The sequence below is a fragment of the Hemitrygon akajei genome, chromosome 13, assembly GCF_048418815.1.
Source record: "Hemitrygon akajei chromosome 13, sHemAka1.3, whole genome shotgun sequence".
In the NCBI taxonomy this organism is placed as follows: domain Eukaryota; kingdom Metazoa; phylum Chordata; class Chondrichthyes; order Myliobatiformes; family Dasyatidae; genus Hemitrygon; species Hemitrygon akajei.
Window position 1 is genome coordinate 2408194 of NC_133136.1, and position 23599 is coordinate 2431792.

At 46.3% G+C, this 23599-nt stretch overlaps 1 protein-coding gene across 2 annotated transcripts in view; it reads left to right on the forward strand.

The window, feature by feature from the left end:
• Positions 1-11670: 11670 nt before the first annotated feature.
• The window catches only part of katnal2 (katanin p60 subunit A-like 2), a 116222-nt gene continuing 104293 nt past the window's right edge, over positions 11671-23599 (forward strand). For both annotated transcript variants that reach the window (XM_073064034.1, XM_073064035.1), the window contains exons 1-2: positions 11671-11825; positions 18297-18367. In XM_073064034.1, coding sequence (XP_072920135.1) covers positions 11769-11825; positions 18297-18367 — 128 coding nt within the window. In that variant the 5' untranslated portion in view covers positions 11671-11768. The remainder of the gene's footprint in view (positions 11826-18296; positions 18368-23599) is intronic.

Here is a 23599-nt window from a genome sequence, read left to right on the forward strand (position 1 = left end):
TCTACTACATGCGAACCTCCAGTATACCTACGTGGTCTTACCTGATGGGCGGGAGGACACGGTCTCCGTCTGCGACCTGGCGCCCGCAGGAGCACCAGACCCCTACCCCAAACACTCCACGGTGACTATGAACCCTGTACCCACCGAGGTGTATACCCACCTGACACCATGCACACCGAGCCCTACACAGACTCCTCACGACACTCCTATACCGGGCATCTCGCACGCGCGTATACCAGGCGCCTTGCACACGCATGAGGGATCACTGACGCCTAATGGGCCGACACCTCAAGTCAGGCCGGAGCCAGCACAACCACCGTTTCCGGTGCAATCACCGCCGGTGCTATGTAGATCGCAGCGACAGATTCGACCACCTGATAGACTTAACCTGTAAATATACTTGTAAGAAACTTCGCCCCATGGGGACTCTCTTTTAAAACAAAGGGGGGGGGGTGAATGTGGTGAACTACATATACCTGTCTGGACACCCCCCCCCCCCCCCCGGCTGACTGCTCCTGTGGCTCCTCCCACTGACCCCTGTATAAAGGCGATTGGAGGCACTGCTCCTCCCTCAGTCTCCAGGATGTTGTGTTGTTGTGTGATGGTCTCTTGCTGCTGACTGCTCTCTTCCAGCTAATAAAAGCCTATCTCGCCTCACATCTCTGAGAGTTATTGATGGTGTATCAGATACAGCCGCGCCAACCAAGAATAGTGAAGAAATATAGCAATATAAAACCATAAATAATTAAATAATAATAAGTTAATCATACCAAGTGGAAATAAGTCCAGGACCAGCCTATTGGCTCAGGGTGTCTGACACTCTGAGGGAGGAATTGTAAAGTTTGATGGCCACAGGCAGGAATGACTTCCTATGATGCTTAGTGTTACATCTCGGTGGAATGAGTCTCTGGCTGAATGTACTCCTGTGCCTAACCAGTACATTATGGAGTGGATGGGTGTCATTGTCCAAGATGGCATGCAACTTGGACAGCATCCTCAGGGAGACACCACCGTCAGGGAGTCCAGTTCCATCCCCACAACATCACTGGCCTTACGAATGAGTTTGTTGATTCTGTTGGTGTCTACTACCCTTAGCCTGCTGCCCCAGCACACAACAGCAAACATGATAGCACTGGCCACCACAGCCTTGTAGAACATCCTCAGCATGGTCCGGCAGATGTTAAAGGACCTCAGTCTCTTCAGGAAATAGAGACGGCTCAGCACAGCACATCTAGCTCAGCATTGTGGGCCAAAAGGCCTGTATTGTGCTGTAGGTTTTCTCTGTTTCTATGTTGATACAGAGAGATGGAGAGTGAGTGTGGGGGAGGAGAGAGAAAGATGAAGAGTGTGGAGATGGATCGAGATTGGGAGGGATTGAGGGAGGAACAGAAAGAGAGAGGAGGAGACGGAAAGGGAGAGAGGGAGGGAGGGTGAGAGAGAGCAACAGAAAGTGAGAGAGAGAAAAAAACAAAAATAAAATCCAAATCCAGTCTAATATTACCGCGTATGTTGTGAAATTTGTTAATTCTGCTACTGCCAGTACAATGCAATATATGGTAAATATTGAAAATAAACTGAATTACAGTAAGTATATATTTGTATATTAAATAGTTAAATTAAAACAAGTAGCGCCAAAAGAGAAATTAAAGAAGGTATAAAGGTAGTCCTCCCCTTGATGAACACCAGGCCGCCTGCACTCTCATCGAGGTGGGTAGCCTTGTGTTCATCAAGGGGAGGATGACCATGTACCACCCTGTGATTCCCTTTCTTCTGGGCATGTTTAACATATCAATAGAATAACAGAACCAATGAAAGGCCACTCAACCAGGGCATTCAACCAGAGTGCAGAAGACAACAAACTGCAAATGCAAATGTAACACTTACCCAACAGGCTGATATATGTCTAGGGGAAAAGGAGATCCAGCCACTCACCAACCCCGCCTCCTGTACACGCAGGTGCTGTGAGAATCGCGTTTATGCCTCGCGCCCGCCAACAGTATCAAACCCACAACAAATACCGGTATGAAATACACTTTAAAGAGTTTACTAAAATTAAAAGAGCATTAGGCAATACAATATATATATATATATATATATACACACAAGAAAAAAAACAAAAGGCGCCAACTTATCAAAGTTCAGTCAGTTTAGTGCACTCGTTGGAGCTCAACCATCGAACCATTCGACTCCTCGTCGCTTGCCCCCCCGACTTCCACGTCTTCCACCTCGGACTCCCCGGTGGTCTTCCGAGCGCACGTCCTCCTTCCTCGGCGTCTCCCTCCCGACTCCCCTTCACCCCCAAGCCCGCGCAACCCCTCCCCCAAGTTCCCAGCCTCACAAAACACAATAACATTCCCCATTGATTAACAAATGAATACAATTACCATATCAGCCATTCTAAAGCGAAACAACGGTGAGAGAAACATTTAATAGACAAAGAAACATTCCTACTCGTAACAAACCAAAGAAGCCCTTTTTAGTAACATACACAGGACATTGTACACAATTAAAACAATAATAGTAAATAAATAAGCAATAAATATCAAGAATTGAGAGAGCTTTACTTGTAATTAACTGGGCTGTATTCACTACTTTTTTGCAGGATTTTCTGTTCAAGGGCATTGGTGTTTCTGTACCAGGCTGTGATGCAGCCAGTCAATATACTTTCCATCACACATCTAGAGAAGTTTGTCAAAGTTTTTGATATCATGCTGAATCTCCCAAAGTCTTAAGCAAGTCAAGGTGCTGCTTTCTTTATAATTTGCACTTACATGCTGGGTCCAGGACAGGTCCTCTGAAATAATAACACCTCAGAATTTAAAGTTGCTAACTTTCTCCATCTTTGATCCTTCAATAAGGTCCGGCTGATGGACTTCTTGTTTCCGTCTCCTGAAGACTTTTATCAGCTGCTTGGTTTTGCTGACACTGAATGAGAGGTTGTTGTTATGATTCCACTCAGCTAGATTTTCAATTTCCCCCTATATGCTGATTCGTCACCACCTTTGATTCGACCAACGACAGTACTGTCATCAATAAACTTGACTATGGCATTGGAGCTGTGCTTAGCCACACAATCATAAATGTAAAGTGAGTTGGGCAGGGGGCTAAGCACACAGCCTTGTGGTACAACTGTGCTGATAGAGATCACGGAGGAGGCGTTGTTGCCAATCCAAAACTGACTGGGGTCTGTAAGTGAGGAAATCGAGGAACCAAATGTACAAAAAGATATTGAAGCCAAGGTCTTGAAACTTATAGACTAGTGTTAAATGCTGAGCTGTAGTTGATAAAGAGTATCCTGATATATGCATCTTTGCTGTCCAGATGTTCCAGGGTTGAGTGAAGAGTCTATGAGATGGCATCTGCTGTGAACCTGTTGCTCTGGTAGGTAAATTGAGCAGATCTAAGTTGCTTCTCAGGCAGGAGTTAAAAATAGTCTCTCCTTGGCAGACACTGGGCTGCCCACACGCTTGTCAAGGTGGTGATCAGTTGGGTACAAGGGATAGTCCTCCCCTTGGTAGATAATGGACTGCCCACCCTCTCACCGAGGTATTGCTGAGTTGGGTATAGGGGATAGTCCTCCCCTCAGTGGATACTGGACTGCCCACGCTCTTGCCAAGGTGATAATGAGTTGGGTATAAGAGATAGTCCTCCCCTCGGTGGATACTGGGCTGCCCACTCTCTCACCGAGGTGTTGGTGAGTTGGAGGCAGGGATGGGGATGATGCCAGGGTCCAGGACCATCCATCAGAAAGGTTCATCACAGTATGCAGGCTGAGAACAGAACACTCCTCTGTCCATTGTGGCAACAACACCACATATGTCGGTGGGTACAATTAATTATTCTCGTTTCAGCCTGATACAGCTAAAAAGCACAACTGCTTCCAAGGTCAGTACAGTCAACAAAGACGTCTTCATACATTTAAACAAACTACCGCTGCTTAAAATTGATGGAAGCAATACTGATTGTGGACGGATGCATCCTTGTAGGATTCCACGGAGGAAGTGTGGGTGCAGGTCAGGGATACAAGTGCATTTAAGGAAACGGGGTTTTAAACTCCCAATACCGACTGTCTTGCTGGCATACGTGCAGTCTCTGGTGAATAAAATCGATGATCTCAGAGCCAGGGTGCTGAATCAGAGGGACATTAGGACTGCGTGTGTCCTTTGTTTTACGGAATCCTGGTTAACCCCTTCCGTACCGGATACAGCGATTCAGCTCGACAGGTTTACTTTAGGTTATCTATCTACCGTCAGATAGATCTATAGAGTCTCTAAAAAGCAGAGGTGGAGGAGTATGCCCCATGATCAACTCTTCTTGGTGCACAAATATATCAGAGCTGTCCCAATTCTGCTCACCAGACCTGGAATATCTAGCAGTAAAGTGCCGTCCTTTTTACCTACCACAGGAGTTCTCTGGGGTCATTTTGATAGCAGTTCACATTCCACCTCAGGCCAATGTCAAGCAGGCTTTGTAATATGAGTAATGGGATCAACATACACAAAACAGCACACCCTAACCATTGTTCTGGGAGATTTCATCCAGGCCAGTCTGAAAAGAAAACACTAAGCAATTACCATCAACAGGTCACTTGCAATACCAGTGGAAACAACACACTGGACCATTGCTACACCACCATCAAAAATGCCTACCGTGCTGTTCCACTCCCTCACTTCAGGAAGTCTGATCACCTGGCTGTACGTCTACTCACTGAGTACAGGCAGAGACTGAAGACTGCAGCACCAGTAATGAGGACCAAGAAGGTATGGACAAGGGAAGCACAGCAGCACCTACAGGACTGCTTTGAACTGGTGGACTGGACCGTTTTCAGGGATTCACTTTCAAACCTGGATGAGTGTGCTGCAGTTGTTACCGACTTCATTAAAAACTTTGTGGATGAGTGTGTGCCCACAAGACTTACTGTACATTCCCAAACCAAAAGCCATGGATGAACCAAGAGGTACGTCGTCTGCTGAAGGCTAGATCTGTGTGATGCACCATCAATAACTCTCCGAGACGTGAGGCGAGATATTGGCTTTTATTGGCTGGAAGAAAGAACAAGCAGCAATAGATCACCATACTACATCCTGGAGACTGAGGGCAGGGCCCAGGCTCCATTCGCCTTTATACCGGGGTCTGTGGGAGGAGCCACGGTCAGTGGGAGGAGCCACAGGAGCAGTCAGCGGGGGGGGGGAGGGGGCGTGTCCAGACAGGTATATGTAGTTTACCACATTCACCCCCCCTTTGTTTTAAAAGAGAGTCCCCATGGGGCGAAGTTTCTTACAAGTATATTTACAGGTTGTCTATCAGGTGGTCGAATCTGTCGCTGCGATCTACGTAGCACTGGCTGTAATTGCACCGGTGCTGGTGGTGATTGCACTGGAGACGGTGGTTGTGCTGGTTCCGGCCTAACTGGAGGTGTCAGCCCACTAGGCGTCAGTGATCCCTCATGCGTGTGCGAGGCGCCTGGTATACGCGCATGCGAGGCACCCGGTATAGGAGTGTCGTGAGGAGTCTGTGTAGGGCTCGGTGTGCGCGGTGTCGCCTCGGGTACAGGGTTCATAGTTACCGTGGAGTGTTCGGGGTAGTGGTCTGCTGCTCCTGCGGGCGCCAGGTCGCAGACGGAGACCGTGTCCTCCTGCCCATCAGGTAAGACCACGTAAGCATACTGGTGGTTCGCATGTAGAAGGTGAACCCTCTCAACCAGCGGGGAGTATTTATTGCTCCTCACGTGTTTCCGGAGCAGCACTGGCCCTGGGGATGTCAGCCAAGCCGGTAGGGTGGTCCCAGTGGCAGACTTCCTGGGAAAAGAGAATAGGCGCTCGTGAGGGGTGGCATTGGTGGACGTACATAACAGGGAGTGGATAGAGTGGAGTGCCTCGGGGAGGACCTCCTGCCATCGAGCGACCGGCAACCCTTTTGACTTAAGGGCTAAAAGTGTGGCCTTCCGCACTGTGGCATTCTCCCTCTCCACCTGTCCATTTCCCCGGGGATTATAGCTCGTGGTCCTACTAGTAGCAATGCCCCTAGCCAGCAGGTACTGGCGCAGCTCGTCACTCATAAACAAGGACCCTCTATCACTGTGGATATAGCAGGGATATCCGAACAGAGTGAAGAGCTGGCGCAGGGCTTTTATGACGGACGTGGCAGTGGTGTCGGGGCAGGGGATGGCAAAGGGGAACCGCGAGTACTCATCGATAATGTTGAGAAAGTAGACATTGCAGTTGGTGGAGGGAGGGGGGCCCTTAAAGTCAACACTCAGTCGCTCAAAGGGGCGGGTGGCCTTGATAAGTTGCGGGAACGGATCATGGGATGGGAGGCCTCGGGAGAAAGAAGGTGGGGGGGGGGGGGGGGGAAGCACCAGAGGGAGATGGAGAACAGGCAAACAACTAAATATGTCAGGTTTCTTGATCTTTCTGTCTCCATCTCTGGAGACGGTTTATCTACTGATATCTACTATAAGCCTACAGACTCTCACAGCTACCTGGACTATTCCTCTTCCCACCCTGTCTCTTGCAAAAATGCTATCCCCTTCTTACAATTCCTCCGTCTCCACCGCATCTGCTCTCAGGATGAGGCTTTTCATTCCAGGACGAAGGAGATGTCTTCCTTTTATAAACAAAGGGGCTTCCCTTCTTCCACCATCAACTCTGCTCTCAAAAGCATCTCCCCCATTTCCTGCACGTCTGCCCTCACCCCAACCGCCCGCCACCCCACCAGCCTCCAGGTCCAACGTATAATTCTCCATAACTTCTGCCACCTCCAACGAAATCCCACTACCAAGCACATCTTCCCCTCTTCCCTTTCTGCTTTCCGCAGGGATCGCTCCCTACGTGACTCCCTTGTCCACTCGACCCCCCCCATCCCTTCCCACCGATCTCCCTCCTGGCACTTATCCTTGTAAGCGGAACAAGTTCTACACCTGCCCTTACACTTCTTCCCTCACCACTATTCAGGGCCCCAGACAGTCCTTACAGGTGAGGCGACACTTCACCTGTGAGTCGGCTGGTGTGGTATACTGCGTCCAGTGCTCCCGGTGTGGCCTTTTATATATTGGTGAGACCCGACACAGACTGGGAGACCATTTCGCTGAACACCTATGCTTGGTCCGCAGAGAAAGCAGGATCTCCCAGTGGCCACACATTTTAATTCAACGTCCCATTCCCATTCTGATATGTCTATCCATGGCCTCCTCTACTGTCAAAATGAATCCAAACTCAGGTTGGAGGAACAACACTTTATATACCGGCTCGGTAGCCTCCAACCTGATGGCATGAAGATTGACTTCTCTAACTTCCATTAATGCCCCTCCTCCCCTTCTTACCCCATCCCTGACATATTTAGTTGTTTGCCTGTTCTCCATCTCCCTCTGGTGCTTCCCCCCCCCCCCTTTCTTTCTCCTGAGGCCTCCCGTCCCATGATCCTTTCCCTTCTCCAGCTCTGTATCACTTTCACCAATCACCTTTCCAGCTCTTAGATTCATCCCACCTCCTCCGGTCTTCTCCTATCATTTTGCATTTCCCCCTTCCCCCACTACTTTCAAATCTCTTACTATCTTTCCTTTCAGTTAGTCCTGACGAAGGGTCTCGGCCCGAAACGTCGACAGTGCTTCTCCCTATAGATGCTGCCTGGCCTACTGTGTTCCATCAGCATTTTGTGTGTGTTGTTTGAGCATCCTGGTAAATCTCCTCTGTACCCTTTCCAATGCTTCCACATCCTTCCTATAGTGAGGTGACCAGAACTGGACACAGTACTCCAAGTGTGGTCTAACTAGAGTTTTATAGAGCTGCATCATTACATCGCGTCTCTTAAACTCTATCCCTCGATTTATGAAAGCTAACACCCCAAAAGCTTTCTTAACAACCCTATCTACCTGTGAGGCAACTTTCAGGGATCTGTGGACATGTACCCCCAGATCCCTCTGCTCCTCCACACTACCAAGTATTCTGCCATTTACTTTGTACTCTGCCTTGGAGTTTGTCCTTCCAAAGTGTACCACCTCACTCTTCTCCGGGTTGAACTCCATCTGTCACTTCTCAGCCCACTTCTGCATCCTATCAATGTCTCTCTGCAATCTTCTACAATCCTCTACACTATCTACAACACCAGCAACCTTTATGTCATCTGCAAACTTGCCAACTCACCCTTCTACCTCCACAATCCAGGTCGTTAATAAAAATAATGAAAAGTAGAGGTCCCAGAACAGATCCTTGTGGGACACCACTAGTCACAACCCTCCAATCTAAATGTACTCCCTCCACCACAACCCTCTACCTTCTGCAGGCACATCCCTGCTCTTATATTTTATACCTCTAGAAATGAATGCCAACTTTGGATTCGGCTTCTTCACCACCGACTCAACCTGGAGGTTAACCTTTAGGGTATCCTGCACAAGAACTCCCAAGTCCCTTTGCATCTCTGCATTTTGAATTTTCTCTCCATCTAAATAATAGTCTGCCCGTTTATTTCTTCCGCCAAAGTGCATGACCATACACTTTCCAACATCGTATTTCATTTGCCACTTCTTTGCCATTCCCTTAAACTATCTAAATCTCTGCAGGCTCCCTGTTTCCTCAACACTACCCGCTCCTCCATTTATCTTTGTATCACTGGCAAATTTAGCCACAAATCCATTAATACCATAGTCCAAATCATTGACATACATCGTAAAAAGCAGCGGTCCCAAAGGCCTTCTGAAAATCCAAGTACACCACATCTACTGAATCTCCTTTGTCTACCCTACTTGTAATTTCCTCAAAAAATTGCAGTAGGTTTGTCAGGCAGGATTTTCCTTTCAGGAAACCATGCTGGCTTTGGCCTGTCTTGTCAAGTGCCTCCAGGTACTCTGTAATCTCATCCCTAACAATTAATTCCAACAACTTCCCAACCACTGATGTCAGGCTAACAGGTCTATTGTTTCCCTTCTGCTGCCTTTCATCCTTCTTAAAGAGTGGAGTAACATTTGCAATTTTCGAGTTATCCAGTACAAAGTCAGAATCTATCGATTCTTGAAAGATCATCGTCAATGCCTCCACAATCTCTTCAGCTACTTGCTTCAGAACCCAAGGGTGCATTCCATCAGGTCCAGGAGGTTTATCCACCCTCCAACCATTAAGCTTCCTGAGCACCTACTCAGTTGTAATTTTCACTACACAAACTTCGCTTCCCTGACACTCTTGAATGCCCAGTATACTGCAGGCCTCTTCCACTGTGAAGACTGATGCAAAATATGCATTCAGTTCCTCTGCTATCTCTGCATCTCTCGTTACAATATGTTCAGTGTCACTTTGTGTTGGTCCTATATCTACGCTAGACTCTCTATTACCTATATACTTAAAAAAGCTTTTAGTATCTTCTTTGATATTAGTCGCCAGTTTCCTGTCATAATTCATCTTTTCCTTCTTAATGACCTTCTTCGTTTCCTTCTGCAAGTTTTTAAAAGCTTCCCAATCCTCTATCTTCCCACTAGCTTTGCTTCCTTGTATGCCCTCTCTTTTACTTTTACCTTGGCTCTGACTTCACTTGTCAGCCACGGTAGTGTCCTTCCATTTGAAAATTTCTTCTTATTTGGAATATATCTGTCTTGCACTTCCCACATTTTTCGTAGAAACTCCAGCCATTGCTGCTCTGCTGTCCTTTCTGCCAGTGTCCCTTTCCAGTCAACCTTGCCCAGTTCCCCTCTCATGCCATTGTAATTTCCTTTATTCCACTGAAATACCAACACATTGGATTTTAATTTCTCCTTCTCAAATTTCAAAGTGAACTCGATCACATTGTGATCACTGTTCCCTAAGGGTGCCTTAACCTTAAGCTCTCTTATCACCTCCAGATCATTGCACAACACCCAATCCAGTACAGCTGATCCTCCAGTGGACTCAACAACAAGCTGTTCTAAAAAGCCATCCCTTAGAACCAGAGGGGATACCTTCATTCACCCCAGCACTGAACTGTTTGCACAACCCATGGACTGACTTTCAAGGACTCTTCATCTCATGTTGTCAGTTTTTATTACTCATTTATTATTATGATTTTGCTTCTTTGTTTCTTTGTACTTACTATGAATGCCCACAAGAAAATTCATCTCAGGGTTGTACGTGGTGACATATATGTACTTTGATAATATATTTGCTTTGAACTTTAAGAAGAGGGCATCTCTGAAATGGTGAGGGTCCTTAATGATGGATGCTGTATCCTTGAGGCACCACCTTTTGAAGATGTCCTTGATGGTGGAGAGGCTGATGTCCATGATGGAACCGGCTGAGTTTACAACCCTCTATGCTACAACCTCTTGCAATCCTGTGCATTGGAATCTCCACACCAGGTCGTATAACCTGTCAGAATGCTCCCTGAACTGTACTTCCCTCAATCGCAGGACTCTGCTGTTACGTACCCCGTAACTGGGTCACTTACCAGCAAAGATAGGTCAGTTGAAGTCTGATGGTACTATTTTTAACAGTATTTATTGATAAAAATACACAAAAATAATATCAATGCAAACATACAGATAATATACGTCGTCAATACAAAATCTAAAAGCGCGGGTATAATAATAATCACTAAGAAATAGCTCTATCGTTGTCTACGGGATAATGTATTGTCTGATGGAAATATAAAAGTCACTCAAGTTCATGCAGGCTGCAACCTTTGGTTGGAGTCACGAGAGAGATTTTAGAACTTGCCAGCGTTTCCTTTTTATGATGTCGATCCTTCAAAATGTCGTTGGTGTCCTTTTCCTTTTAGCTAAGCCGTTCTTCCGTGGTCAGTCCCGCCAATCCCAGGCAACGGGAAAGGACGCAGGCGGGCCCCACCGGCTGTCGCTATTAAACGCTGTCACGGGATTTCTAGCGTTTCTCCTGGTGCGTCTAAAGGGGTTGTTCCCCAGACCCTCTTTTATCCTTACTCACGGGGTCTCAGATGTCAATCAGGTTGGGATGATGCAATCCCTCAACCAGCCCCCTCTGATCATTCCCTGAGGGCTTCAATGAATAGTACAGTACTCAATACACAATTCTGTCTCCAAGAGACAATGGCCGTTATCCGTGGCTTTGTATCGCGGAGGCCAGGACACATTCCAAATGTCTCTCTCTCATTTCCTGGGTCTCCTGACCTGAATTAATAGCGATCTTGCGATTCTCAAAAAGGAGGGGGCTACTTTGTACCCTTCGGCCCCTCAGAGTTGGGGCACAGTCGTAGCACTGCAGAGAGTGGTGCAGACAGCCCAGCACATCTGCGGATGTGAACTTCCCACTACAGTATTCAGGACATTTACAGAGACAGGTGTGTAAAAAAGGCCCTAAGGATCACTGGAGACCCGAGTCACCTCAACCACAAACTGTTCCAGCTACTAGCATCCAGGAAACGGTACCGCAGAATTAATGCCAGGACCAACAGGCTCCGGGACAGCATCTTCCACATCAGACTGATTAAATCACACTCATACAATTGCATTTCTAAGCTATTGTCTGTTCTGTTGCATATCTTACTGTACATACTACTTATTACAAATGAGTATAGTCCTCCTCAAGTATGTGAAGGATATAAGAAATAAAGTCAATTCAATTCAATATAAAGTCGATGCGGCGAACTTTCAGTCCCCGCCGCTTATCAACCAACCGGACGGACAAATGCTATTTTCTGAGATAGTGATTGGTTCGAAGCTCTGTCAATCATCCGCTGAGGGTAAATTTGATCTCCAGCTCGATTGCCTCCTCTCCGGATTTTTAACACGAAAATACTGTATAAAGGAACGAAATACAGATCAGGAACAAGACATGTCTTTTGAGCTTTCCTATCAAACATTAAAAACCTCGAATCAAGCGAGAGAGGCGGTAAGTTATGGCGACGACAGTCAATTGAGAATTTAAAAGTTTAGCGGTTACTGATTATCCGATACGCTCCGGCATTCCGTATCCTATAGAATTTGTACTAACCAGATACTGTCCACTGGCGATAACTTTTTGCTACTTGTTTGAGAATTGTTAATGAAGTGGTTCGGTTTTACTATTTAATGAAAACATTATACACCAACAACATTTTAAAGGAACAGTGAATAACGCAATTGAGCTTTCCTTAACATTGAATTTCTAAACTTTATAAGTTAAGATATTATTTAATTAAATAGAAATACATGTACCGAGTAAGAGGTTTGGTTATTATCATTTTTGACCATCTTTTCGCTGCTGGTGTAGGCCTGGGGGAAATCGGCCGTTTCCATGGAGACGGCTCCAAGCCTGGCTCGGGAGCGCCCCCACCAGGTGGGGAGGATCTGCTACTGACCGGATGAGGAGGTCAATCCAACAAGCCAGAGTTTTTAATGCCCAAATTCTCCTCTTCCTTTCCAGCCCTGATGAAGGGCCTTGGCCTGAAACGTTGCTGTTTCCTCTTTTGCATAGATGAGTTGCTCCAGCATTTTATGTGTGTTGCTTTGGATTTCCAGCATCTGCCGATCTTCTTTTGTTTGGATATTGAAAAGCCTGGACAGAGTGGATGTGGAGAGGATGTTTCCTATGGTGGGGGAGTCCTCCAGATTCGGGGGTTCAGCTCCGGGCTAACAACCCTGAATGGTAAAACAAAATTGTTAGAACATAGCAATGAAAAATCCTTCTACATCTGAGTGAGACTGTAGTCCTGAGTCTCCATCTGGGACTTGCATGATTGACTGTAGTGAAAACTGAGAGGAAGCCCTGAACACCACCAGAGATGGAGGACCTTCATGCAATCCGAAATGTCAGTGGCATAACAGACAGTAACAATGACAATAGGACCAGAGGGCACAGCCTCAGAATTGAATAATGACCCCTGTGGTACACCACTAGTGACAGGCACCTTTTATTCCCATTCTTTGCCTCCTGCCAGCCAGCCAATCTTCTATCCATGCTAGTATCTTCTCTGTAATATCATTGGCTCTAAGCTGAGACTGAAATGGAAATAAAAATAATATGGACCAGGTGGAATTCTGAAATACAATGCCTGTTCCCAGCTCAAGGTTACGGTATATGTACAGAGATGGTGGGGCAGTGTTGGGAAACTTGAAACATGGCAGTAGAGACAATTGTTGGGGTTAAGTTGGAAAACAATGGTAGCTGTGTTTAAATGCAAAGATCACCTGGTCTGCCTGTGAGGAAGATTTATAAAGGCATGTTATTACCTGTAAATCTTTCACAGATACCGGGGTGACGCTATAGGCTGGAGGAAGATAAAAACGAACCGCCTTGTTGAAAAAGGGTGCAAGTACTCACTGGGCAACCGCAGGCCAGTCTTTTCAATGTTAATGATGCGACATTTTATAAAACATGTCAGCAGAACATAAATAAAGGCTGGAAGAAGCAGAAGTAATGAAGGAGAGTAGAGCATAGAACATAGATTTACTGAACAGCCTGGCCTCGTGTGTGTGTGTGTGTGTGTGTGTGTGTGTGTGTGTGTGTGTGTGTGTGTGTGTGTGTGTGTGTGTGTGTGTGTGTGTGTGTGTGTGTGTGTGTGTGTGTGTGTGTGTGTGTGTGTGTGTGTGTGTGTGTGTGTGTGTGTGTGTGTGTGTGTGTGTGTGTGTGTGTGTAAAAACTTGGATTTCCAGCATCTGTAGATTTTCTCTTGTTTGTGATGGAGAAGTCTGATTGTTTTCTTTTTAATGAAAAAGATGACTTTTAATAATTGCTGATAGGAATGTAACAGATGTTGTCCATGTGGATTTTTCAAAAGGCAGACAACAAATTTGCACATAAAAATTCAGAACTGAGGAGTGTACAAAAGCGGGTCGGTGTTGGCCTGGGGTAAGAGTATGTTGCTACAAGAGAGAAATCATTCATGGGAAACCATAACTTGCATGTATCCATATCGCAATGGAATAAAGGGAATCACAGAGGCATGAAAGAGGAATTTGCCCAGGTGGATCGGTGGGGGGGGGGGGGGGGGGGGTGGGGGGGATACCGGCGGGATAACAGCGGAGCAGAAATGTCTGAAGTTTCTGAAAATAGTTCACAAGGCGCAGGATAGATCTGTCCCACAGAGGAAGAAGTGCTCAAATGGCGGGGGAGGCGACTGTGGCCGACAAGGGGAATTAAGGACTTCATAAAAACCAAGGGAAGAGAATAAAAGGTTGCAAAAGTGGGAGGATACAGACAACTAAAAAAGCTTTAAGAAAGGAAAAGATGAAATATGAGGACAGACTAGCCCATAATATAAAGCAGGATACCAAAAGCTGTTTAGATTACATAAAGAGTAAAAGGGAGGTGAGAGTTGATACTGGACAACTGGAAAATGATGCTGGTGAGGTACTAATGGGGGACAAAGAAATGGCAGAGGAACTAAATGGGTACTTTGCATCTGTCTTCAATGTGGAAGACACTAGCAGTGTGCCAGATGTCCGTGTGTGTCAGGGAGTTGGTGGCATTGCTATAACAAAGGAAAAAGTGCTAGGCAAACAGAAAGGTCTTAAGGTGGATAAATCACCTGAGCCAGATGGACTACATCCCAGAGTCCTGGGAGAGGTTGCTGAAGAGATAACAGATTCATTGGTCATGATCTTTCAAGAATCACTTGATTCTGGCATGGTCCCGGAGGACTGGAAGATTGCAAATGTCACTCCACTCTTCAAGAAGGGAGGAAGGCAAATAAAAAGGAAATTATAGGCCAGTTAGCCTGACCTCAATGGTTGGTAAAGTTTTGGACTCTATTATTAAGGATGAAGTTTCGAGGTACTTGGAGACTAATGCTAAAGTAAGTCAAAGTCAGCATGGTTTCTGTGAAGGGAAATCTTGCCTGACAAATCTATTGGAATTCTTCGAGGCAGTAGCAAGCAGTGTGGACAAAGGAGAGGCAGTAGGTGTCATTTACTTGGATTTTCAGAAGGCATTTGATAAGGTGCCACATACAAGGCAGCTTAACAAGATAAAATCCCATGGCATTACAGGAAAGTTACTGGCATGGACAGCAAAATGGCTGATCGGCAGGAGGCAGCGAGTGGGAATAAAAGGGGCCTTTTCTGGTTGGCAATACTCAGAATCTAGACTGATATTTACATCATTTATTATTATATTGTAATTTGTCCTCTACTGTGCCTATTGTCTTGTTTATTAAAAGGCCTGTTTCTGTGCTGTAATATTCTATGTTCTATTAATTATTGTACTGCCCTGCACTGTTTTGTGCACTTTATGTAGTCCTGTGCAGCTCTGTAGTCTAGTGCAGATTTTATGTTGTTTTATGTAGTCTAGTGTAGTCTTGTGCTGTCTCACATAGTCTAGTGTAGTTTTGTGTTGTTTCATGTGGCACCATGGTCCTGGAGGAATGTTGTTTCATTTTTACTGTGTACTGTACCAGCAGTCTATGGTTGAAATTACAATAAACTTGACTTGAATAGTGGTGTTCCACGGGTCAGCATTGGGACCGCTACTTTTCACATTGTTTGTCAATGATTTAGAGAATGGAATTGATGACTTTGAGACAAAGTTTGTGAATGATATGAAGATAGGTGGAGGGGTAGGTAGTGCTGAGGAAGCAATGCAATTGCAGCAGGACTTGGACAAATTGGAAGAATGGGCAAAAAAGTGGCAGATGGAATACAGTGTTGGGAAATGTATGATAATGCATTTTGGTTAAAAGGAACAATAGTGCGGACTGTTATCTAAGTGGGGAGAAGGTTCAAACTTCAGAGGTGCAGAGGGAATTGAGTCCTTATGAAAAACTCCCAGAAGGTTAATTTACTGTTTGAGTTTGTGGTAAAGAAGGCAAATGCAATGTTGACATTTATTTCAAGAGGAATAGAATATAAAAGCAAGGAGATAATGCTGAGCCTTTATAAGAGACTAGTCAGGCCACACTTGGAGTAGTGTCAACAGTTTTGGTCCCCTTTATCTCAGAAAAGATGTGTTGTCTTTGGGGAGAGTCCAGAGGAGGTTCATGAGGCTGATTCTGGGAATGAAGGGGTTAACCTATGAGGAGTGTTTGGCAGCTTTGGGCCTGTACTCTCTGGAATTTAGAAGAATGCATAGGGATCTCATTGAAACCTACCAACTGTTGAAAGCACTAGATAAGCTGGATGTGGAAAGGATGTTTTCTATGGTAGGGGTATCTAGAACTAGAGGGCACTGCCTCCAAATTGAGGGGCAATGTTTTAAGACGGGGGTAAGGAGGAATTTTTTTTTAGCTAGAAAGCAGTAAATCTGAGGAATACTCTGCCACTGACTGCGGTGGAGGCCGTCCATGTGTATATTTAAGGCAGATGTTGACCTTAACCTACTTTTATTTACCCTATTGACCCCCTAATAATTTTGTATACCTCTGTCAAATCTCCCTTCATTTATGGCTTTGTTTATTAATGAACTGGCCAAAGTTAAAAGTCTGTAGCTGCCATTTGGGGGAATTGGTAAGTAATGACGACAGTTTGTTAACGATCCAACTGAACTTCCTATGTGGATTGTTACACTGAAGGTTAACTTTCCTCTCCTCACAAACTTCAACTCGTTAGAACTTCTTAACAAGGTTCAAGATTGTGTAATATAATTTCCAGTACACAGGTGTAAAAGAGAACAAAATAATTGTTACTTCAGATCTGTTGCAGCACAAAGAACACAATTATAATAAAAATGCAATAAATTGTTATATGGTTATATAAATACATAAGACAGCTTATATACATTGATTGTCTGTCCTTAAAGTGACACCAGGGACAGGAGTGTCTGTACGTAAGGTGACTGACGGGAAATGATGAAATAGTGGTGGTTGGGGGTGTGGAGGGGTGGGTTAGTGGGTGATGGTGTGGATCAGCCTCACTGCATGGGGAAGGAACTGTTTTTGACTGTGGTGGTCCTGATGTGGACCTACATTAACTCCTCCCTGATGGGAGTGGGACAAATAGTCCATGAGCAGGGTGGATGGGATACTTCATGATGTTACTGGTTCTTTTCCGGCACTTTTTGTATATATGTCTTTGACTGTGGGTAGGCTGGTGCCGGTGATGGATTAACACACATAAATGTATGCTCTTTGTTCTGAGTCTTTTTTGAAATTCCGGCACAGAGTGTTGTGTTTAGTGTAATGCTATTGCAGCACCAGTGACTCGGGTTCAATTCTCCTGCTGGCCAAAAGGAGTTTTGACCCTGCGAGTTTCTTCCGGGTTCTCTGGTTTACTCTCGTATTCCAAAGAACCCAGGTTAGGGTTCGTATTGGTAAGCTGTAGCCATTCTACGTTGGTGATTTCACCACAATGCCATGGGTTTGAATGATCTTTTCTAACTTTATGATTAATTGGGTGCCACAGTAGCGTAGCAGTTCATGTTACACGATTACGGCTTGGGTGTTGGAGTTTGGAGTTCAACTCCTTCGTCATCAGTAAGGAGTCTGTACGTTCTTCCTGTTCAACTTCCTCTGTGTGCTCTGCTTTCCTCCCACAGTCCAATGATGTACCAGTTAGTAGGTTAATTGGTCATTGAAAGTTGTTCTGTGGTTAGGCTGGGGTTAATTGGGGGTTGCTGGGTGGTGAGGCTTGATCTCAATAAGTAAATAAGAATGCATTATTATTTTTAATTTGCAATGTCTTGTCAAATTTTTATATGAAGAATGTTCCTTTGTTTCTCTGATGGGTTTCCTTATTTTTTTTGGTTCGGTGGTCCAATTTCATTTCTCTCCAGAGATGAGGTGGTTACTGTGCAAATTGTTTTCCAGACCTTTGTGGGAATAAACATTTTGGCTGTATGAACTGATTGTCAATGAATCACAGAAGTTTATCATCCAGAAAAAGACAATGGTAGGCAAGCACTAGATTTTCTGGCTGTCAGAGAGAAAAGGGTATCAGCAAGGTGCCCATAATGTAAATTCCTGGTTAACTTCTGAAAATTAAGCTGAAGTTCTGATAAGAAAACTGTTGAGACATCTCAAGTGGGTGAGTCTAGAACCAGAGGACACAGCCTCAAAGTAGAGTGACATCTATTTAGAACAGAGATGAGGAACAATATCTTTAGCTAGAGGGTGGTGAGTCTGTGGAATTCATTGTCACTGTGGCCAAATCATTCAGTGTAGTTAAAGTAGAGGCTTAAATATAAACCTCTAAGGTTATGGGGAGGAGGCAAGAGAATGGGATTGAGAGGGGAAAATAAATAAACCATGATGGAATGGCAGAGCATACTCGATGGGCTGAGTACTGTAATTCTGCTCTTGGGTCTTATGGTATCTGTATTGAACTGCAAAATACAAACTTCGGAACTCAAGTAATTTTATGATAAATACTGATGTTCTTGGTGTGTTATGAATATCTAGCATTGATATTTTATTACCCAGATGCTGTTAATATCTGTGTCTCTCTTTTGCAGGAGGAGATTCGAACAGAAGCACGCCGAAAGAATCTCTTGATTTTAATTCTACACTACCTAACTGAAGAAGGGTGAGTGTAGTAATCGCTTGTGTCCACTTTATCACTCTATTCTCTCCACTGAGTGGAGACTTTCTGATCAAAATAATTTACTCCATTTCTCATTAGATATCTTTAATGTGAAGATTCAAGAGTAATTTGTTGTAGAATATCCATCAGTAGGTCTTTTTGTATTACATAGCTAAGTACAACACAGTATAGGTCATTTGGCTTGCATTGGTGTGCCAACCTTATAACCCACTCCCAAGGTCAATCAAATCCTTCCCTTGTACAAAGTCCTCTGTTTTTCTGTCATCCATGTGTCTGTGCAGGAGTCTCTTAAATGCCCCTATGCTGTGTAATAATTTTTAAAAAAAACTACCTCTGATATCCCTCTACACTTCCCCTGATCACCTTAAAATTATACCCTCTCATCTTAGCCATTTTTGCTTTGGGAAATAGTTCCTGGCTGTCCACACGATCTATGCCAGAGGTGTCGAACTCAATTGCACATGGGGCCAAAACTCAAAGCACACTTGAGGTCGCGGGCCGAACAGGATAAACATTTATTGAACACACTAAAACTAAACATTTTTTGAACATAAATATGAATAAAAACAGACAGGAATATTATTCCAGAAAAAATAAACTAAAACTTTAAATAACTTAAATATTTTGCTCTCCATAAAAATATCTCCTGTCAGTATTATACAAGTTAGAAATATGAGCATGCTGCAAAAAAACCCTGAAAATATAAATAAAATTTGTGCTTTTCAGCAAAAGTTAAAACAACAACAAATCAAAACACTCAGTTTTCTTTGCTCTTATGCCGTTTTGTCAGAGCTGGATGCTTGGCATCTTTTCTTGGCAATAAGTTCGTTTAGGTTTGGTGCAAGGTTCTGTGTTGTGGAGATTCTCAGGATGGACTGCAGGTGTTCATCAATGAGACGACTCCTGTGTGATGTTTTGTTAATCTTCATCACTGAGAAAAGCTTCTCACACAGATATGTGCTACCAAACATGCACAAGGTTCGAGCTGCATGTAGACGGAGCTGAGGCATTGCTTCAAGAATGGAGCGAATAAACTGTACGGGCCCTGCAGTGTTGTACTTTGCCTTTAGTGTCCCATTACACTGCAGCTCTATCAGCTCCATCTAAATCTGTACAGGTGCAGTTTCCACGACGACGGCAAATGGGTTGCGAAGCAACTCGAAATTAATTTTTTGTGCTTCAAAGTCACCAAAGCGCCGTGCGAACTCAGTGCGAAGTGCGCTCAGTTTATCAGCAAAGTGCGCATTTGGGAACATCATTGCGCCGACCCGGTTCAACATTACTTGGCAACAGGGAAAATGAGGCAAGTTGCACTGGTGCATTTGTGTCTCCCATAAGAGCAGCTTCACTTGAAATGCCTTCACTGCATCATACATGTCAGTGATCATGCGGTCACGTTCCTGGAGCTGAAGGTTTAAGACGCTGTGATGTGTTGTTATGTCAGCCAGAAACGCCAACTCACATTTCCACTTTTTATCCCGCAAAACTGTGGAGTCTTTTCCTTTACTGTCCATGAACTGACAGATTTCCTTGTTGAGCTTAAAAACTCTATTGAGAACTTTTTCCCGACTCAGCCAACGCACCTCTGTATGATAAGGAATGTCGGCAAACTCTGAATCTATTTCCCGCATAAAAGACTGAAATTGCCGGTGATTTAAACCTTTAGCTCGGATAAAGTTTACGGCTTGTGTTACAGTGCTCATTACATGTTCCATCTTTAGGACTTTACCACACAGCGTTTCTTGGTGTATGATGCAGTGATATGTTGTTAACTCACCAGTACAGTTCTCCTCCTGCATCTTTATCCGCATCCTTCCCACTAGTCCACTTTTTTCCCACATCGCCGGTGCTCCATCTGTTGTAAGTCCAATAAGTTTGTCCCAGGGCAATTTCATGTCGGTTACACTTTGACATACATTTTCAAAAATGTCTTTTCCTGTTGTTGTCCCATGCATTGATTTAATGTTCAATATTTCCTCTGTAATGCACAAATTGGAGTCCACTCCTCGGATGAAGATAGCCAGCTGTGCAGTGTCCGTCATATCAACACTTTCATCCACAGCAAGCGAGTATGCAATAAATGGGTTGCTTCTTTCAATCAACTGTGTTCTTAAATCAGTGGCTATCTCACAAACTATACTCAGCAACCCATCGGTTTTGAAAGACTCTTTTTTTCAGAATCAACTTTTCTCTTCGCCATTGTTAGGGGTTAGCTTTGACTTCAGAATAGCGTTGTATACAGCAACAGACGCTTGATGCGGGAATGTTCCCGGGTAGCCTATCAGCAGCTGTTGCGCTGCATTATGGGATCTGTAGTTTGTGTGTTATCAGCGCTTCATATCGCCGGGCCATTAATAATTAAAATAATAGATCTATCTAAAATGATCTCGCGGGCTGGATATAATTGTACGCCGGGCCGGATATGGCCCGCGGGCCTTGTGTTTGACACCTATGATCTATGCCTATTATCATCTTGTATACAAGCCATTGCCTGAATTTCTCACAGCTGCTCCCTTTTATTAAATTCAAAGGAAGAGGAAGATCTTCCTCAGGCATGGCTCACAATTTTTTATTAAGCTCATAGTATGAGAACTGGAAAGCTATACTAGGTCTATTTCAGAGTAAGTGTTAAAGTGCAGCTGGTTGAGAGCAACATCCTTGCACTCAACGTCAGTAAGATGAAAGAGCTGATTGTGGACTTCAGGAAGGGTAAGATGAAGGAACCCATACCAATCCTCATAGAGGGATCAGAACTGGAGAGAGTGAGCAGCTTCAAGTTCCTGGGTGTCAAGATCTCTGAGGTCCTAACATACCAATGCAGCTATAAAGAAGGCAAGACAGCGACTATACTTCTCTTCAAACTCCAAATGATTTGGTATGTCAACAAATAGACTTGAAAACTTCTATAGATGCACTGTGGAGAGCATTCTGACAGGTTGCATCACTGTCTGGTATGGAAGGGCTACTGCACAGGACTGAAAGTAGCTGCAGAGAGTTGTCAATGTAGTCGGCTCCATCTTGGTTACTAGCCTGCAAAGTACCCAGGATGTCTTCAGGGAGCAGTGTCTCAGAAAGGCAGTGTCCATTATTAAGGACCCCCAGCACCCAGGGCATGCCCTTTTCTCACTGTTACCATCAGGTAGGAGGTACAGAAGCCTGAAGGCACACACTCAGCGATTCAGGAACAGCTTCTTGCCTTCTGCCATGGACTTTAAACCCTTGAAGATTACCTCACATTTTAAATATATTATTTCTGTTTTTGCACAATTTTTAATCTGTTCAGTATACGTATACCGTAATTTATTATTATTTTATTTTGATTTTTATCGTCTATATTATGTATTGCATTGACCGGCTGCTGCTAAGTTAACAAATTTCATGACACATGCTGGATAATAAACCTGATTCTGACTCTGAAGCAAATGCCGAAGTCTCATACTTGCACATAGAAGAGGAAATTCAGACATTGTTGTCAGTTTCATTCCCATGTTGAGATCCAGACATTGTTGTCACTTTTGTTCTCACGTGGAGAGCCGGTCGCCGCTGTCGCTCCGGTCCCCGTGTGGAGAGCCGGTCCCCGTTGTCAGTCCAGTCCCCGTGTGGAGAGCCGGTCGCTGCTGTCACTCTGGTCCCCGTGCGGAGAGCCGGTCCCCATTGTCACTCTGGTCCCCGTATGGAGATCCGGGCGCCGTTGTCACTTTGGTCCCCGTATGGAGAGCCGGGCGCCGTTGTCACTCCGGTCCCCGTGTGGAGAGCCGGGCGCCGTTGTCACTCCGGTCCCCGTGTGGAGAGCCGGGCGCCGTTGTCACTCCAGTCCCCGTATGGAGAGCCGGGCGCCGTTGTCACTCTGGTCCCCGTTGTCACTCCGGTCCCTGTGTGGAGAGCCGGGCGCCGTTGTCGCTCGGGTCCCCGTGTGGAGAGCCGGTCCCCGCTGTCGCTCGGGTCCCCGTGTGGAGAGCCGGTCCCCGCTGTCGCTCGGGTCCCCGTGTGGAGAGCCAGTCCCTGCTGTCGCTCAGGTCCCTGTGTGGAGAGCCGGTCCCTGTGTGGAGAGCCGGTCCCCGTGTGGAGAGCCGGTCCCCGTTGTCACTCCGATCCCCATGTGGAGAGCCGGTCGCCGTTGTCACTCCGGTCCCCGTGTGGAGAGCCGGTCGCCATTGTCACTCCGGTCCCCGTTGACACTCTGGTCCCCGTATGGAGAGCCGGGCGCGGTTGTCACTCTGGTCCCCGTATGGAGAGCCGGGCGCAGTGTCACTCTGGTCCCCGTGTGGAGAGCCGGGCGCCGTTGTCACTCTGGTCCCCGTGTGGAGAGCCGGGCGCCGTTGTCACTCTGGTCCCCGTGTGGAGAGCCGGTCGTCGTTGTCACTCCGGTCCCCGCTGTCACTCCGGTCCCCGTGTGGAGAGCCGGTCCCCGCTGTCGCTCGGGTCCCCGTGTGGAGAGCCGGTCCCCGCTGTCGCTCGGGTCCCCGTGTGGAGAGCCAGTCCCCGCTGTCGCTCAGGTCCCCGTGTGGAGAGCCGGGCGCGGTTGTCACTCTGGTCCCCGTATGGAGAGCCGGGCGCAGTGTCACTCTGGTCCCCGTATGGAGAGCCGGGCGCAGTGTCACTCTGGTCCCCGTATGGAGAGCCGGTCGCCGTTGTCACTCTGGTCCCCGTATGGAGAGCCGGTCGTCGTTGTCACTCCGGTCCCCGTGTGGAGAGCCGGTCCCCGCTGTCGCTCGGGTCCCCGTGTGGAGAGCCGGTCCCCGCTGTCGCTCGGGTCCCCGTGTGGAGAGCCAGTCCCCGCTGTCGCTCAGGTCCCTGTGTGGAGAGCCGGGCGCGGTTGTCACTCTGGTCCCCGTATGGAGAGCCGGGCGCAGTGTCACTCTGGTCCCCGTATGGAGAGCCGGGCGCCGTTGTCACTCTGGTCCCCGTATGGAGAGCCGGTCGCCGTTGTCACTCTGGTCCCCGTATGGAGAGCCGGGCGCCGTTGTCACTCTGGTCCCCGTATGGAGAGCCGGTCGTCGTTGTCACTCCGGTCCCCGCTGTCGCTCGGGTCCCCGTGTGGAGAGCCGGTCCCCGCTGTCGCTCGGGTCCCCGTGTGGAGAGCCGATCCCCGCTGTCGCTCGGGTCCCCGTGTGGAGAGCCAGTCCCTGCTGTCGCTCAGGTCCCTGTGTGGAGAGCCGGTCCCCGTGTGGAGAGCCGGTCCCCGTTGTCACTCCGATCCCCATGTGGAGAGCC